The 18,613-nt window shown below is 36.1% G+C and overlaps 1 protein-coding gene across 1 annotated transcript; it reads right to left on the reverse strand.

Moving 5' to 3' along the window:
• Window positions 1–321: 321 nt before the first annotated feature.
• On the reverse strand, window positions 322–8,039 carry LOC122627681. The gene is made up of 13 exons (XM_043809005.1): window positions 6,136–8,039; window positions 5,748–5,936; window positions 5,405–5,640; window positions 5,133–5,344; window positions 4,716–4,792; window positions 4,438–4,637; window positions 4,203–4,363; window positions 3,952–4,120; window positions 3,690–3,883; window positions 3,461–3,590; window positions 3,202–3,391; window positions 2,929–3,071; window positions 322–2,844 (listed from the first exon to the last, which is right to left on the reverse strand). Exons 1-13 carry the CDS (start codon window positions 7,721–7,723, stop codon window positions 907–909), a joined length of 5,427 nt encoding a protein of 1,808 aa, XP_043664940.1. The 5' UTR covers window positions 7,724–8,039; the 3' UTR covers window positions 322–906.
• Window positions 8,040–18,613: the final 10,574 nt, after the last annotated feature.

Below are 18,613 nucleotides of genomic sequence, written 5' to 3' on the forward strand. Positions count from 1 at the left end.
AAATTTACTATTTTAGAAGCTGCTTTTTATACATCTTTATAGAAATTTATCTGGAGTATTGTTAATAATTGAATTCTTTTAGAATTTGTAACTTCAAAATTTAGTTTTTTTTTTCTATTAATCAAATATCTATCAGAGATTAAAATAGAAGTCACCATAAATTTTGATTTCTTCCGAAACCAATCAGCAGTATTTTACGATAACGATCAGGATTCGTTGTTCTTAATCCGTATAATTAGTAAAAAGTGTCATTTTATTCGAATACTTAGATATTATTAATTTAATAAATATAAGTATTGAGATAAATAAAGCAAAAGAATATTATTTTAGAAGCTTCCTGAAAAGAGAATATTTTATTTGTAGTTCAGTATAATACTGTCACACTAGACGCTCATTTTTATCGGAGCACTTTTAATATCAACAATGTTCGAATCTCTTATTATTGCACTCGAACGAATCATTTTACAGTTTGGCTTTAACAGTAAGTAAAACTTATCCGATACTTTACGAGAGAAAAAGAATCGTATTTAAAAGGTTTAATATCATCCTTTAAATAAGCAAAATACGATGAAGAAAATAACGAAGAAAACAAATGTTCCAGGGACGTGATATGTATGTGCAAACTATAAATAACATATAAAGGGATATTATCTTTTTTCTGTTTTTTTTTTTTTTTTTTTTTTATAATGGTCCATTCGTAATTTATTATATGTTAAATAATATAATGATACTGATTGTTAACTTAGCTGTCTGTTTATTTATATATGCATATACGATCACCGATAAACTGGCTGTCGCAGAAGTGCGTTCGCTGTTCACTCTCAACGCTTTAAAATTTGTCCTTGGTCCTGATCGTTCTTGAAAATTTCTTAATCATTCTTTTAGAATTCTGCGATTATCTCTTCGTCAAGTTTCTTCCTCCTCCCAATCGCAATTAATTTCCATAGATTTTCTTCTTGGTCCCGTCTTGTACATCTCAAATTGCTCGTCCTCGGTTGGCCAAACGAATCTAGAAGTATCTGAATCAGTTTCGGAAACAGAACAGGGTCCACTCTCGTCGACATCAGTGTTCGACGATTGTCTTACTGAAGTCGATTCGATGTCAGACTCGATCTCAGATTTCGAACTCTGTTGATTATCTTCTGTATCAGTGCTCCTGTCGTGCCAAACCGATAACTTGTCAGTTTCTTCCGTAACCAAATCTTCAAAGTCTTGAGACTTTTCAGCGGTCGTATCTTTTTTACTCGTCGAAGTATCATCGTCTTTCTTTGTTTCGGATTGTACCAATTTTTTATCTTTTACTATGTATGCTAAAGCGTCTTCTTCCGATCGAGATTTTTGCATCTGCCATGCTTTCTTGAACGGATGTTCCTGCTCTTGCTGAACAAGTTTCGGTCTCTCTGGAAGATAATATTCTGGATCTTCTTCGCTAGCCTGACTCTTAATAATAGACTCTCGCTTATACAATCCCAAGGACGATTTCGGCAAAATTTCGATACCTTCCTCCTTGACGAGGCTCCACCCAGACTCCGTCAAATCTGAATCGTCCAATTTTGTAAGATCTTGAACAGATTTTCTTTTACTGTCCTTCGTAAGAACGAAGTTGAAGCTGGCAACATCCTTGTCATCTCTGACGGAGGAATCTTTTTCCTCGCTATAAGGATTTTCTCTAAACGGTGGTGCTTTCTCGCGATATTCACGACGTTGAAGATAAGAAGCATCGTCTTCAGGTTCGCTAGGTTCCTGAGAGGATCCAAGTTGAGCGATACGAGGACCAACACTCACAGTCCAAGCGTCCATATTTTCGTTACCCGAAGGATCTTTCAACAAAGCTATTCTTCCTTCGGCAGAAGACCTTCGTCTCAAGGACGTTATATCTTCTTCTTCCGCCGAATCACTTTGTTGGCTGGCGAGCTTCTCCATGTATCGACGCCTTCGTATCCTCAACTCTTCTTCCCATTCTTCTTCATCGCTTACTTTCGGTTCCACCGAAGGATATCTTCGGTCATGTTTCGATCTCCGTTGAACGGGCGGTTCGTCTTCGCTTTCTGAAGAAAATATTCTTCTCGAATCCATAGATTTTGTTACGGAACGTCGTGAACTTCTCGGAACGTATTCCTCCGATTCGGTTAAAAATCGCATCGAGTCTGGACCGGTAGACGTCGAACGTTCCTCGTTAATAAATTCCCAAGAACGATAATCATCGTGTTCTCTAACAGAAGATCTTTCCTTCGATTCTGATCTTCTATACTGATTCGAATAACCTTCCTCGCTTCTTCGTCTTATATAATCATCCTCAATTTCGATCGGCATCGATCTTTTGATTTCTTTCGTTCTGGAAACCGAACGTCTGCTCCTTCTCGTTTCTTCTTCTTTTTGATTTCTGAAATATTCCATAGTTTCTTCTTCAGAATCAAACGAGTACGGTATTCTTCTATTTATTCTTCCTCGTTCTATATGTTTCTCTCCGTCGTCATATCCTATAAATGATTTTCTTCTCTCTTCCGACTTCTTTAAACCCGGTATATTTGCAATCCCTTCGTCTTGTATACTTTCGTTTCGTAATTCGATATCGGCTTCAATTACGTTCTTTTGCCAATCCCATCCCGCCGAGGTTGCTTCGTCATCCTCGAATATTTTTGCTCCGTTGACTATCTTCTTAACGGATTCCTTCGACTTTGTTTCATTCGTTTCTTCCATCCCTAATTTTTCTGTAGGTACGTCGGTTGATAAACTATCTGTACTTTCCATTATTACGTTCTTTACTTCCTGCATCGGAAGATCGAACAATAAAGTAACTACGATCGACACGCATATCACTACGAATATCTCCAAGAAATCGATCTAAAATACGACGATACGATTATCCCTCGAATTTGATACTATTTAAATGTCGAATTTTTAATAAAATCCTTCGGGACAACTTACCATTCTATGTTCCTGAAATTCTGTCGTATATCTCGTGGTCCCAACGTTGTAGAAAAATACTGGGAATTGTGTTAAATAAATCGCATAAGATATTCTACTGAATATTACGAACCAATAGTTCGAGAGAAATCTGTTTATGATTCCTATAAATAAATGTGTACAATATAATGATTCGTTTTCTTTTAGATTTATTACCTTTAGATTCTTTCAGATTATTACTTGTGGATTTATTCATTTTCTTTAGATTTATATAGTAATAATATGATAGCATACCTCCGTGATCGGTAAAACAGGCAAAAATCGTCCAGCATAAAGCTATAGCCCACGAGACTGGACTGATCACAGTGTAATGAGTGGCTTCTTCAACGTCATACACGTAGTCCCTTTTGGCTGTACGCCAAGGAGAAAATAACGACCATGTTCCAAAGGACATCGCAATCAACCATCCCAAGATCACGAACACCTAAAAATAGTTCATGGAAAACTCATAGCGATTATCAACATTTTCAATGAGTCCCATTATTTAGATTACCTTGGGAATCTTTACGCTTTTCCCTGTATAATGTAATAAAACGCCAAGTCCTACGCCACAAGCGTAGGGAGTCGCTCTATGTAATGCTAAAATGTAACTTAAATTAGCGACTTTGTAAAGTTGTTTCAATCTGCAACAAAAGAACGAAGAAAGATCTACGAATAAACTTGTTTTTTTTTTCCGATGCAATTTATTATGGATTCGAATAATAACGTCATCTCATACTTACGACATTCCGTGAAAGATTACGATCGATAGATTATTATTTATCGTGGCTATGTAACGAAGCGTAGCCGAGACTTGAATAAGGAAAAATAATAAAATGATACCGATAATAGGTTTATAATGAAGGAAAAAAACTAAAATTGGTGCTAACAATGACAATTGCATGTCTAATGCTAGCTGATGGGTATGCGTTGCACACTGTAAGACAGAACGTAAGATTGTTTAGGTAAAGAAAAATGATTATTATTTTGATCGACTATACTCACCATTTCTTCCAACGGAAAGAAATTCTGTATGTAAAGTAAATTGGTCCATGCATTTTTTTTACAGAGTTCCGCATTATCTACAATAATATTGTTCCATAGCGGTCCCGATCCGATATGCTCCATCACAAAAGCATACCAAAATATTATCACGATTAAGGCGGGTGTCAATCTAAATTATAACACGAACTCGCTCGGTAATTACAAACTAAGCAACGGGCTCGAGACATTAACGAACTACAGAGCAGGCTCACCTGATGAATCTAACGATAAAACGACAAAACCAACGAATCTCTCCACGGGATGTTAATTCCTTCACCATGTTGTAAGCCGTCAACAATCCGCTCAAAAGTAAGAAGGAATCCGTATAAAGTGAAGAAACCCTCAGAAGACAACTGATGGGATTATTTGCAAACTAAAATGATCGAAAGGACAATGTACTACTGTGAATATTAAATATCTCGTTGAACGAAAGAACATTTTATTCACCTCTGTGAAAACGACCCGATTAGCATATGGTATCCGTGACAATGGTATTATTTGATGAGCAAAGTAAATAATAATCATAAACACGGATCTTAATCCGTGAAGGCATGCTATATCTTTGCTATTAGATTTGATTTCTTTAAACAAATATTTAACTGTTCTTCTCAATGAAAAGGCCATTATTATTCTTTCGGAATAATTTCCTATGAATAGTAACAAATAGGTGTGTTCAAAGGAATTCGAATTTTATGGACAATAAAAAGTATTATCAATATTCGCACCTTTTCCTTCTGAGATTACCAAATAATCTCTGATCGTAGCTATAATGACTAGACAAACGACTGCTGCATAGAAGTACCTATAAGATGGGAAAGCAAAAGAAAAATAAAAAGAATTTTTTAACAAAAGAAATGTCTGATGAAACGTATAGTTCGAGATCGAGAGAAGAGAATGAGAGAAAGAGAGAAAGAGAGAGAGCGAACCACGTTTCATTGTCCTCTTTTAAAGACGTGTATATTTATTCACTCTCCGTTTGAAAGCTCATGGGAGCGATGCCCTCGAAAAGCTATTTTTGTAACTTGACGGGAAACTATACGTTCCAAATAATATTTCCAGAGTTTTACACTCCGCTCAAATGTAACGATCATCGTAAAAAGCCTTATTCGATCAATCGAAAATTAACATATGTATGTACGTACAGGACACCGATCGTTTCTTTCGAATAATTTCGTGACCTTTGCTTTATGTAGCACATATCTGGATTAACATCCACCGTAAATCTAATTCCAGAGGTTGAATTGTAATAACTCAATGCATCGATCAGACTGATTTCTGCATCTTTCGCTGTGCACGCTGCTGGAAGGCACAATGCCCAATTTACCGTCGTGAATCTCGGTATGAAATGTCCCGGCTGAAAGATAGAAAGCGGCGTTTTCTCTTGAATTTAAATTTTGATTTAATCGTCACTTACGTCATGCATATTTCCCTTAATAAAAGTACGAGCTTGCATCAGATGAACCGGTAGTTTCATGTCCTGTTGTGTGGCATATAAATCTATGGTTGCCAGACAATATTTTCCTTGAATCTTTATCGTGTTATTACCCATCTTAACATGCGACGTGATACCTAAACATTGATCAAAATCACCAAACTGATTGACGTTTCCACGCAAGAGACTAGACGGGATCTTTGCATTAGAATCCAACACTAGAAATAAAAGGATTTCAATTGATTCTCTATATTCCATAGTTCAATAATATCAAAGAAGTCTTTACTACGACAGTAGAAATATATCAATGAATTTGTCAGCCTACTTTGAAGAGCCCATAGTTTGTAACCCCTTAATTGACGCAGGAATATCTTGCCATGTTGTTGACAGTTCGTATCCTCAACTGCGGTAAAATTTGGTACAAAGCTTGGTACACGTAATATCTTGTCATTTAAATCGGCTAAATTTTTGGTCGCATCTCGATGTTCCTTCGTTTTCGATTTCGTCTCGTTTCCTATAAATACGTAAATACGTCAGGCTCGTTGATTTCTTTGTTAACGATCTAACAAAAATTCGTGAATAAGCACCGTGATGTAGTTCACAGATAATTAATCATTGACTCCAACAACGGTGATATCAACTTCTTTTTCAAACACGACGCACACAGTAAGCTTTCAAGACAATGCGTCTCTTTCAACACATAAAATACTCACTCGCCGTTTCTGGTACTGCTCTTTTTACTTTTCGTTTAACAGATTTTTCTACTTCGTCCTTAGATTTCGTCGTAGCTTTCGGAGTTTCCGTTTTCGCAGGAGTTTTTCGTTTTTCTTCCGATTTCAAAGAAGCTTTCGATGATCCGGGTTCAGTTTTTGTTAGTTTAACAGTTTCTGCTTTCTTCGCTTTCTTATCTTCGTTCGATTCTTCATATTTGACTGGTTCAATACTTCCACTCTTCTTTACTTTCTTCTCTTGTTCTATTTTAATTTTCGTTACTTTAGCAGATTTTGCTTTCTTCATCTCCTTATCCTCGTCCGATGCAGTTTTGGTCGGTTTAGTAGCTCCTATTTTTTTAGATTCCTCCACGATCTGTTGCACTTCATTTTTCACTTTCTCAACTGGGATTTTCGGCTCTATTTTGACTTTCTCTATCGATTTACTATCAGTATGCTCTATCGATCTAACTTTGTCTTTATCGGCATATCTCACTTTTTCTAACTTTTTGCTGGTTGCTGGAGACACTTTCAATTTATCTTCAATTTCGTTATCATTATCCTTCCCATCGTCATGATCATTATCATCGTCCTTGCTATCGTCCAATATCGTTTCGCGTTCCACGTATCCCAAATCCTTTTTTTGAGATCTCTTCTCTTGCTTCAATAGAATGGAGCTTTCTCCTTCAATTTTTACATCACCTTTAATATCTTTTTTATCCTCTTTCTCCTTTACAATGGTACTTTTTTTCTTTTCTTTATCTTCATCTTCAACAACATCCTTTCTATATTTTACTTCTTTGGTATCTTTAGTAGTTGTACTTTTGGAAACACTACCTGCACTCAACTTGAAACTCCAACCAAGTACGTTCATGGTACCGTAATCTTCTTCCTTGTCTTTTACTTCCGCTTCTCGTTCCATTTCCTTTCGTTCGATACTTTTGGATTTTTCTACTTCTTCTTGGTTCCCTTCAGAGTCCTTACTTTTGTCAGCTTCACTAAGCTCCGCACTTTCATCTTCATCATCTTCAGCTTGTATCTCTTCTTCCTCATCTTCCACTACAACATCGTCGTCGTCGTCGTCATCATCATCATCATCATCATCATCATTACTAATATCCTCAACATCCTTGCTCTCTTCATTTTGGTTTTCACCATTATCATCATAACCATCTTTATCATCAATAGTATTCTCTTTTTTCCTGATGGAAAACCCAGCTGATGATTTATCGGCAAACTGATGACCACCCAACAACCTCGACCCAATTTTCTGGGTACTTGCGTCCTCCTCGATGGTAGACGAGACCGTTTCGACAGGTGGTTTTCGACCAATCGGAGGAACCTGCGAAGACATGGCCCCGTGCCATCTTCGTGGTGAAGGCGTCACTGCGCTACTCGTCGTCACCGTTCTTTCTGGGCACTTACCGAACTTTGAGCCAACACAGGTGGCACGTTGCGAGTGTTCAACGATCGACGAAGAAAATGGATGAACGACATTTCCATCACGTATCCTGAAGGCGTAGCAGCAAGTATAAAGAAGTAATATAAGCGCCAATCGAGTAATGCACTTGCCCAGAAGGGCGAGAGCCATGATATGGCAGAGTTCACATGTGAAAAGAAAATTAATGAACGAGCACTAATTCGGTGATGTTCGAATCGGTTTACTTCTTATTTTCCTTTCTCCTCCCTTCTTTTTCTTGCTCTCCCTCTCTCCTTCTCCCTCTCTCTCTCTCTTTCTCTCTCTCTCTCTCTCTGTTTGTCTGTTTCTCTCTGTCTCTCTCTCTGTCTTTCTCTCTCTCTCTCTCTCTCGTAATCAAAAGAACACGAGTGATCTTGAGAAGCTTGAAGAACTATCGAGTACGCCGTCTCGGACGTGGCAGATCCCGGGCTACCACGTCCACAGCCGGCCGTGCCTTTGCGGAAATTAGAGCGCATGGCAGCGTCCCAAGCAGCTAGGAGTTTTATTTAGCATCAACATTTCCAACCGCCGATCGCCGCGGCCTCAGCAGTGCGTTCGGGAGACAGGCATGCCTCCCTCTTTGTCGTCATCACTCACTGCCGATATTCTCTTCGAAAGTTACGCAACTTCAAAGAAAGAGAAAGAGAGTAAGAGAGGGTCTAGGCAAGCAAAGTGTTCTTATAGACATGGAGGCGCTTCGAAACAAGAGTGTCTGAGACAGATTAAAGAAGATAATGAAACGTTTTCAAGGTTACCACGTGTCGGATACATTTGTATCATGCTACAAAAATTTATTGGTATATAGGAAAGAATTGTTTTTTTATATTACTTTTATTTTGCAAATTTCTGATTGAATTTGGAATAGTTTTTCGATTGTTAATTAAACGTAATGTAGGAATAGAGATTATTTAGCAGTAGAATGTTTCCCATGAAGATGAAACTACATATAGTAATGCTATAGTAAATATATGCATATGTACGTGTGAATATATGTCGTTAACCAATAAGCAAAATCCTAATATTATCCCGAAAATGTTTCATTACGATGATTAAAATCGCTCAACGACGAAATGCTGTTCGTATACCATGAAATAGTAGCGATGAAATAGCAAATGTAACTATTAATGTATCAACGTTTAGTCCATACCATATTATTCGTTGTGCTTCTCTTCTTTCACTTTTTATTACTATGATTTTAATTACTATTATCAAAGAAATTTTCTAAAGCATAAGATGCAAATTTGAAACAACAGAGATTGACGGCATACAAATTGTACATAAGCTTGTAGTATAAAGTTCGGTTCAGCTGTGACGTTCTGACGACCAGTTTCATCGTAGCAAAAGGATTAAAGGATTAAAGGAAAGGAAATAATAATAAGTACAATACTTATGTGTTCAATGGACAATCTACAGCGAGATATGTACTGAACAACACTTAGATATGACAACGTTTATCATCTAAGTTTTTGTGTAACAACCTCATTTAATAGATAAATCATAATTAACCAACTAATAATTCTTGCAGTAAATTTTTTTTAATGTCTAGCATCTTTATGAAAAGACAAAATAAATAGCAAATTGTAAAAGGTATAGTGCATGAATTAAACATTGTATGTTTAATAAAATGGAGATAAATGAATGATGGAACAATGAAACACTCGTTTATAGTTTCGCCTATTAACGTAATGAGACATGCGGCATAAAAATGATCCAGTTAACTGAACTAATCGTCGATGATCTTGATTCAACCATTGAATTCAAGAGAATGAGTTCGTACGCATTTGGTTATGGTGAATCAATGAAATACATCAGTCTCACAAATTCATACATTCATTGAGCTTATATAAATATTATACATACGTACATTTTTAGGTACGTTTATGTCATCACAACTAATTGTAAATCGTATATTTCTTTGATTATTTTTTCTTATCAAGACCTAATGACATAATGTGTGTAGACATAACAAAGCGTTGATAAAACATAAAGTCTTTAAAATAATACTCAAAAATACGAATTTTAAAGAAAGAGAGAGAAAAATTCAAGTTCTAATTAAATTTTATTAAATAGTGAAGTAATTATTGCAATCGGAATTACGATTTAATGCCGACGTAATAGCGCTCACACGTTGACAAAACAAAGTATTGATAAAACATGGAGTCTCTAAAATAATACTATCGGAATACTATTCAAAAAATACAAATTTCCAAGAGATAAAGAGAAAAATTCAAATTCTAATTAAATTTCATTAAATCGTCAATTAATTATCGTAATTAGAATTGCGATTTAATGCCGACATAATGGCGCTCGCGCTCCGACAAAACAATGCGTCGATAAAACATGGAGTCTCTAAATTAATACAACGTCAGAATACAGCTAAAAAACTACAAATGTTCAAGAGATAAAGAGAAAAATTCAAATTCTAATTAAATTTTATTAAATCGTCAATTAATTATTGCAATTAGAATAGCGATTTAATGCCGACGTAATGGCGGTCACGCGTGGACATAACGAAGTCCATGAAATATGGAGTCTCTAAAATAATACAACGTCAAAATACAGCTCAAAAAATACAAATTTTCAAGAAATAAGGAGAAAAATTCCAATTTTAATTAAATTTTATTAAATCGTATGAAATAACTATTCCATTGAGTATTGCAATATTTGAGCATAATGAAGATTATAACGTTTTTTAAATAGACATACAGTAATTCTGTCACTTAGAGTTTTTAGGAAGGATGACTGTTTATAAGAATAACGACATTCCTGTCCTCCAGCGACTAACTTCGCAAATAGACTTGTGACGTTATTCCTTCACGTAAATATTGGTTCAGGCATACCTCCTGTGGGCTTAACTTGAAATATGAGTTTTTTGAGTTGTAACATTTTTCTAGGCGTGCAATATATCTGATACATAACCTACTACGTTGCAAGATAGGTCAAAACTAAAAGATAAATCTTAGTAGGAGTTAAAACATCGATAAATAATATTAGCTTTATTGTATTAAATTATTATCATTTGTTTCGTTTTTTATAGATCATTTTTCAATATATAAATATATTACACTTGCCATTATTTTAAACACATTAATTCGAAAATGCAATTCAAGATTAAATTAATAAAATCTTTATTAAGAGACGTAATTGTTACATAAATTTCTTGGAAATAAAACAAGGAATAATACGTGAACGAATAAACAGGTAAAATAGTTGCTTAGAAATAAAATACGATTTACGAGCAATAGAACCTTTATCGGTGTTTTTAAAAGATCTCACGTTAAGTACGGGGACGACGAAGTGTCATAAATTTTACCGGAGTAAGAGATAGGAGTACTTTAAATTCCTTACGCAAAACGCATAATATTTCGCGAGCGTGAAGTTACGTCCAGTCGTGTCACATCGTACTCCCCTTTTCCCACTCTGCAGGTTCAACGTGCTCCTTCGTCCGGTATCACTTATATGTTCCCCGCAGAGAGCGAAAAAGGGCAGAGAAAGAGCACGTCGTAATGAAATTTTGAAAACGCGCTGTGCGTTCTGCCGTATGCCGTCCAGCGTGGCTAACTTCGGTGCTTTTCATGCCGTACTGCCACGGTAATTCGATTTCGTCGAATTATCACTCATTTCGCAAAAAGGATAAATGTGAACGTGAGCCGAATTCCAACATACATACCTGCGCTCTCGCGATAGAATTTCTGGAGGAAGAGAAGTGGCCGATCATGGTGGATACACGTGTTTAAAGTCCTTCGTTTTTATGACTTTTTATATTTTCCGAAAAAAGGTATACCTCGAAAGATATAAAAAACATAGGAAGAACGATCGAATTCACTCTTAGTTTTCGATAAAAAAATAGAGAAAGAGAAAGAGAGAGAGAAAGAGAGAAAGAAGCAGGTATCTCGTAATCAATCTCGGTACAACCGTTGTTCTCGACGCCTCGTACGTTACGAACGAGACAGCCTGCTAGATTCATATTAAACGATATAAAGAAACGGGACGGTGATTTATGCGCACAAATTGTTCTGTCACCATCCTGCTCCTCCAGGATTTCCGCACTTCCCCGGCGTACACCAGAGAAGGCCATTGTTCTCCTTTTGCCGACATCTTATTGTCCCCCCTCGCTCTCTTCAATATCCGCTGCATTAAATCCCGCTTTTTCGCGATGTGCTCCGCAATATGGTGCTCTCTTTTCTTCTTTCTCTCTGTCTTTTTCCTCGCTTTCTATCCACCTCACGCGCGCAATCACTCCTACAGTTAAAATGTATACCTTCGAATTTACGTCCGGTAAACAAACGAACGAAGAACTGTTCTCTGCTGTAGGATTTTGACCTAAATATTTTGTTCTCTTTTTTTTTTTGTTTTTTAATGAAAAAATTCCATGGCGAGAGAAAGAAAGAGAGAGTGAGAAAGAGAGAGAGAGAGAGAGAGAGAGAGAGAGAGAGAGAGAGAGAGAGAGAGAGAGAGAGAGAGAGAGAGAGATGAAGATAAAGATAAAGAATACGATTTTTTTACTCCGTCGACAATTATGTGCTTGAATGATATTAAAGGAATTATATGTGAGAAAAGAATCGTAAAGTAATTAACGATATATTATAAAAAACTAACAAAACTACGGTTACGAAGTGTTAACCTCGTGTACTTACTTAATGAGTACAAAACGATAATGTAAGCTTCAACGTTGGAGCTCGTTCGAAGGTAAGCACTTATCGTAAAATCGTATTCTATGCGTTAATGCATCGAGCTTTTTAAAAACTTGTAAAACACGAAGCTTGCTATATTAACGTGCATCTTATATTATTAGATTATATATATACTTATACATACATATTTATACATATATATATATATATATATATATATTCCAAACGAATAACACGTACAAGCGGTCATAAACTAATTAATAATAATAATATGCATATAGGTACAAGGACATTAATTTTCAACAGTTCTGCAATTGATAATCAAATATTGTTTATAAAATATCTCTGTTCTTTCCGAAATTTAATAACTGTTAAATATCGCATAGATATTGTTTAAAAAGAGCAGAGGCTGTATGTACGTCGCGCGAATCGTATTTTAGCTGCAGCTGCATATGCATGCAGTAGATTTTCAAACTCAATTTTCTCGAAAACTAAGTCTCGAACGAAAAAATTTTATTCTGTATTTTCTCTTCATTTCTTTTTTTTTATTTTTATTTTTTTTGTTTTTTACATGTGAAATCACCTCATGCCCGCTTTTATATGTTGTTTGGATAGTCTATAGTATATAGTACATATGTATATGTATATATATAAACAAGATTACAAAAAATAAGCTGTTTCGTGGCATCTATAAATAACAACAAGCGTTTATCTCGACTGAATGAAAAAAAACTTGAATGAAAAAATCGAGAAAGAAAATCACTTTCGATTAAAAATATTGAAGGACAATTGAGTATACAGTCACAGTGATTTTAACATTATTACTATACGTAGTTTAAATGTACGTTTTTATACATATCCGTTAGGTCTCAATTTAGTCGATCGATCGATCATATTTTCTATGTGTGACAGATCGTTCGAGATCGTCGTTAATGATGTTTTTTTTCGAATGACTGATGGAATTCTAATAACGTCTTTTGTCTATAGTACAGTTCAGGAAGAGGCAAGAGAAGCTTTTCTATCGCTTTGCCTACACATCCTTTTTCTACCTTTAACGCGACAGAATTCTGATATCTTGCAATCTTTTGTCTATGGAAAAGGAAATTTTCTATCGCTCCGCTTATCTCTTTTTTTAATGTCTCGAAATCCACATAGTAAGATTTTCCAACATATCAATTTTACACAGACAAATATTATCTTTCAATTAAAAATGACATTTCAATTATTATGTCAATAAAATTTTGTTGTGATCAATTAACCCTCTAACATTCGCTACTTTTTGAAATGCATCTTTGACCACAAAATATGTCTCTCTAAATCTTTAGAAGCACTTTTTGCAGGTTGTATTGGCTTCATATAGAGCATAAATTTTTTCACGAGACTTGCGCCACGTTTTTATTTTTTCGGTAATAAAAAAAAGTAAATGTGATAAAAACGTTTTTTATTTTTGAAAATGTTTACAAGTTGACAACAACTGTTACGGCTAACTAATCACACTTATATTGAAAAGTGACATTTCAGCTATCAAGTTAATAAAATTTTGTTGCGACCAATTAATTCTCTAACGTTATTTTACGAAATGCGTGCGTGAACGTTTCAATTATATACAATAATATCAAAATCATTATGACTGAACAAGATGAAACGAATACTATCCTAAAAATCGACTTTTATTGATAAAACAGTAAAAGACTATTGTTGTATATAATCGTAAATATTTAAAACAAAGTTTTATTATCCTTTGAATGCGAGTATGCAATAATAATAAAAGTTGATTGATATATATGTTCTTTCTTTCTCTATTTGTTCACATTTTTCCTTTGTTAATCTTTTTCGTTGCTCTCTTCGAATCGTCTTGAACAAAAAGGTTGCCAAAAAAGATTAAAGACCGCATGGCATTCCCCTCATTGTAAAAGGTCGACTTTCTTTTTGATTCATTCGACGTCTTCTGAAGTCCGTTAAAGTTTCACAAAGGATACACGGGTTGGATTTCTTTTGAGGAAGTGGCTCTTGTCCTCGGTGTCCTGCAAATTTTGTTTCGTTCATTCCTTGACAAACAAAAAAAAAGAAGAAAAACGAGAGACGGACGAAGAATTCCAGATCTTTGTCTATCTCAAAGAAACTGATTTCCTTGCGGTATGCTATGCTTTCCACATACATACATACATACATACATACATACATACATACATACATAGAATCCAATTTTTGACAAATGGAATTACACCGCACGGTCCACTCATTCAACTCGTACAGTCCTCCAAAGTTTTTCCATTCCTAATTTTTGTCCATAGTCAATTCCGCGATATGATATCCACGAAATGTCAGTTGATCTTGGTTGTTGAAACGAAGCTGGGAGATAATTCTTGATATCGATCCTGAAAGTGTCGAGCAATTTGGACAAGATTCTCCGGAATCATGATTTTCCGGAGTGACACTGGGACAAGGCACCTATAAAGTGTACGAGCTACACGCTACGAGATATCGAATATAGGGAGAACTTGGCAACATCTGCAGAAACACAGGGACTGACAGGTCTTGGCCATTTAAAATGAAATTTAATACCTACGAGGTTATCTCTCCATTCGCTTCTTGCCTATTTTCTCTCTCTCTCTCTCTCTCTATCTATCTATCTATCTATCTATTCTTTTCTCTCTTTTTTTTTGTCTCTTTCTCGCTCTCGTTCTCTTTTTCTTTTTTCGTTATACGTACACTATCTTATAGAGAGGACGTATACTTGCCGAATGTTTTATGCATTTTTGTCGGTAAACCTGAAGAATTTATTTATAGAGACCGTCTTACGTAGCCTATTTTCTCTCACCAATCGAAGAATGGCTCTGTTTCTATTCAACGAAAATAAATCTCTAAGAAAAAGGTCCATAAAATAAATAATCGAACCTTTTCATTGATTATATAGGTATATATATATGTGTGTGTATGTCTATTGATTTTGAAAACGCAGACGAGAGATTGTAGTTATATATGTATGTGAGAAGAATGCGAGAAGAATGCGTCTTGGGGTGTTGAGTAATAGAACTTAATAATTTACGTTAGAATCACGAGAGTTATCTCGTCGTTAGTGGGGAAGTGTGAGTGTAATTCATAGTAGTTGTAAAACCTGAGCTTTAACGAGCCACCAACTACTCTGCCATTGTCGTCGCTCGTTAAATTCACCACTATAATGATGTGTTTAGTATTCGGTAAAACACCTGACGCGTTAGAGACCGTTTCATGATCTTCCTCTCTATATCTCTTTTCATTGCTTTCTCTCTCTCTCTCTCTCTCTCTCTCTCTCTCTCTCTCTCTCTTTCTCTCTCATTCTTTCATTAGATTAGAATACCGATGAATCATTACTCTTCATGAAATTTTTTAATCTCTTGTTAATACTACATCATACTCTTATTTATCTAATTCGAAAATGGTTATAATCTTCATTATAACTCAAATATTAACTATAACTTTTTTTTTAATCGCTATGCATTACTTTAATTTCTAAGTCTTTATTGTTATGAGATATATGTGTGTGTGTGTGTATGTGTAAATATATGAATTTATCCCATACTCGTCGTCATTTTATTTCATACATTTTATTTCACCACCCTAATGATGTGTTAGATATTCGGTAAAACACCTGCGCCTGATGCTTTGGAGACTGTTTCATGATTTTTATATTTTTATATCTTTTTCAATTGCTCTCTCTGTTTCTCTCTCTCTCCCTCTTTCTCTTTTATTCTTCCATTAAATTGAAATACTGACGAATCGTTACTCTCCATGAAATTTTTCAATCTCCTGCTAATACTAATATCTCATACTTTTATCTATCTAATTCGAAAGTGTTAATAATTTTTATTATAACTCAAACATTAACTACAAACATTAACTCTAACTTTATTCTTAATCGTTATGCATTACTTTACTTTGCAAACTTTTTTATCATTACGAAATAAAAATATATATCTGTAAATAAATAAATGAATTTATCCCATACTTATCACCGTATTATTTCGTATTTTACTGTCGAATAGCACGAAAATGTTGGTAATTAGCAGATTTCGACTAAAATTCATGGTGGGAGGACATTACGAGCGGTTAGAATTTCGACGAGTCGGCAGTATCCCATAGAGTAGTCTGTCAAAGTCTAAAGAGAAGAGAGTAAAGGACGAAGGCTGTAGAGAGAATTGCAACGAAGGGAGGGCCAGGCAAGCAAGGGCCAAGCATCAGCCACGAAACGTTGAGAATGAGATAGGACGAGAGGATTGGAGATGGTAGTGAGGAAGAATGAACAACGAACGAACGGCGTTATAACAAGGGCTAGTTAGCGACAGTGCCGTATTACCCTCGTACAGTTCTACGTTTGCACAATGGCGACAAATTTCACGCGCTATATCATCCGTCTCCATGGTTTCTCTCTCTTTCTCTCTTTCTCTCTTTCTCTCTCTCTCTTTCGCTCTCATTTCCCCCATCAGATTTCTCTATCATCCTCTTCGACCGCAGGGAAAGACGAGAGGTACTATGAGAAAAGGAAGGAAGATGTCGCAGAAGGGTGGATAGGTGGTGGGTGGCTTTTCCTGACTTTGGGTGCCCATAAAGCCGTAATAACTGCTAATTCGCGAGGTTTGTTTTGCACGCCCTCGAATTCTCCTCCTTCTCCTTCTGCTTCTACTCCTCTTCCTCTTTCTACTCCTCCTTGTACTCCTACTCCTTCTTCTTCTTCTTTGTTTCTCCTCTCAGCGTGCATTCAATGGTTTCAGATTTTATGAACGATTCGATGTCGCTCGAAACAATAATAATAATAATGATAATAATAATCGTTTTTTTCTTTTGCTAAGATAAATATCTCGTATAGATGTCTCGTTTTTAGATGCGACGAATTCAGAAGTTATTCTCCGAAATGGTATGTTGAAAGTTTGGAATTTATAGAAATTGATCGATCGAACGAGACGAGCTCAACGACTTTATGTAAATGTATTTGAAAATACATACATAAATATACATATATGTATATATATATGCACACATACATACACACGTGCGAAGCAACAAACTGAATTTGCGACTTCGATCGTCGTCCCAGCATCTAACGTCAATTGCTTCGTCCTCGAAGTTTCTATTCCCTCGTCCGATATAATGCTGTTTTGCACGTTAACTCGGAACGTTCGATTCAAGGAAATTACGTTGTCGTTGGCCGGTGGACCTCTAAAGGATTTCAGATCTTTCCCAAAAGCTATATGACCTGAGTAGGGGCGAGAAACTAAAAGAAAAGATAGAAGGAATATAGAAAGAAAGAAAAAGAAATAAATCTAACGTTAAAAAGATAGATGAAGGGAGAACGCGAAGGAGAGACAGAGAAACAGAAAGAGAAAGAAAGAAGAAGAAAGAAAAAAAGAGGAAACGAAATGTGAGGAGAGGGTCGAAGAGGGTGAGAGTCATGGAAAAGCATTGTACGAGAGGGTGGATGAGAACGAGAGAGAGAGAGAGAGAGAGGGACTGAGAGTAGGCGCCGTTGCATTTTGCCCCGATCGTCTCTGCCACCACCCGCCGGATTCTCGAGCAGGTGGGTAATGCATTTTGTATTCAATGAGGCGAGAGGTGCCCTTCGTGCCAATGGCAGCGCCTCCAACCTCCGGAGAGTCCGACGGAGCCGTCTCTCGTCTCTCATCTACATCTACGGCAACGTTCTTACACTATTCCTACTTATACAAACTCGAAGTCACACGTACGACTATGACGTGTATATAGAAAACATGGATGTACATCACAGCTATGGAACTGAGTTTGTTGCCGATTCGCATCGACGCCTAGTAATAACGTTTATTGAAGTGTAAATGCGCCTCTCTGAATTTCCAATGCGTCTACTACGAGAAATCTTCTCCCCATCTAACATTCTCTCTCTCTTTCTCTCTCTCTCTCTCTCTCTCTCTCTCTTTCTCTCGCTCACGCGCGCGCCCTTTCTCCCTTGCTATCGCAAAACCTTCTACCCTTCGCTCTGTCGTCTAAGCCGCGTGTATGCGTCGATCTGTCTTCTTCTTGAATTATACTATATCTGGTATGCATATAGATACGAATTTTTGAGGAGAATGCAACAGGCCGAAGCTGCAAGCACATGGATACATTTGGATGCCACTGATTATGAGATAACGTTCTTCCTTCCTTTCTTTCTTTCTTTCTTTCTTTCTTTCTCTCTGTTTTTTTCCCTCTCTTTCTTACTTTTCCTTTTCTTCCTCATATCTCTTTTGTACTTTTCTTTTATCATACTTCGCTGTTGTTTTCTTACATCTGCCGTCTTTAGATGCTTTTCTCTTTTCTTCGATGGATTTTATTTCACGTCATCATCTTTGCTTGGGATTTCGAAAAGTAAGTACTCGCGGGTGTGATATCTCGAAGAGCA

This window comes from Vespula pensylvanica, chromosome 3, assembly GCF_014466175.1.
Source record: "Vespula pensylvanica isolate Volc-1 chromosome 3, ASM1446617v1, whole genome shotgun sequence".
Taxonomy (NCBI): Eukaryota; Metazoa; Arthropoda; class Insecta; order Hymenoptera; family Vespidae; genus Vespula; species Vespula pensylvanica.

Excerpts from the sequence above, each read along its gene's own strand:
- LOC122627681 (XM_043809005.1), bottom strand. The coding sequence starts at position 7,723 with ATGGCTCTCGCCCTTCTGGGCAAGTGCATTACTCGATTGGCGCTTATA. Across the intron at positions 4,793-5,132 it reads AAAGAAACGATCGGTGTCCT|GTACTTCTATGCAGCAGTCG; the intron begins GTACGTACATAC and ends CCCATCTTATAG. Across the intron at positions 4,121-4,202 it reads TTTATCGTTAGATTCATCAG|ATTGACACCCGCCTTAATCG; the intron begins GTGAGCCTGCTC and ends GTTATAATTTAG.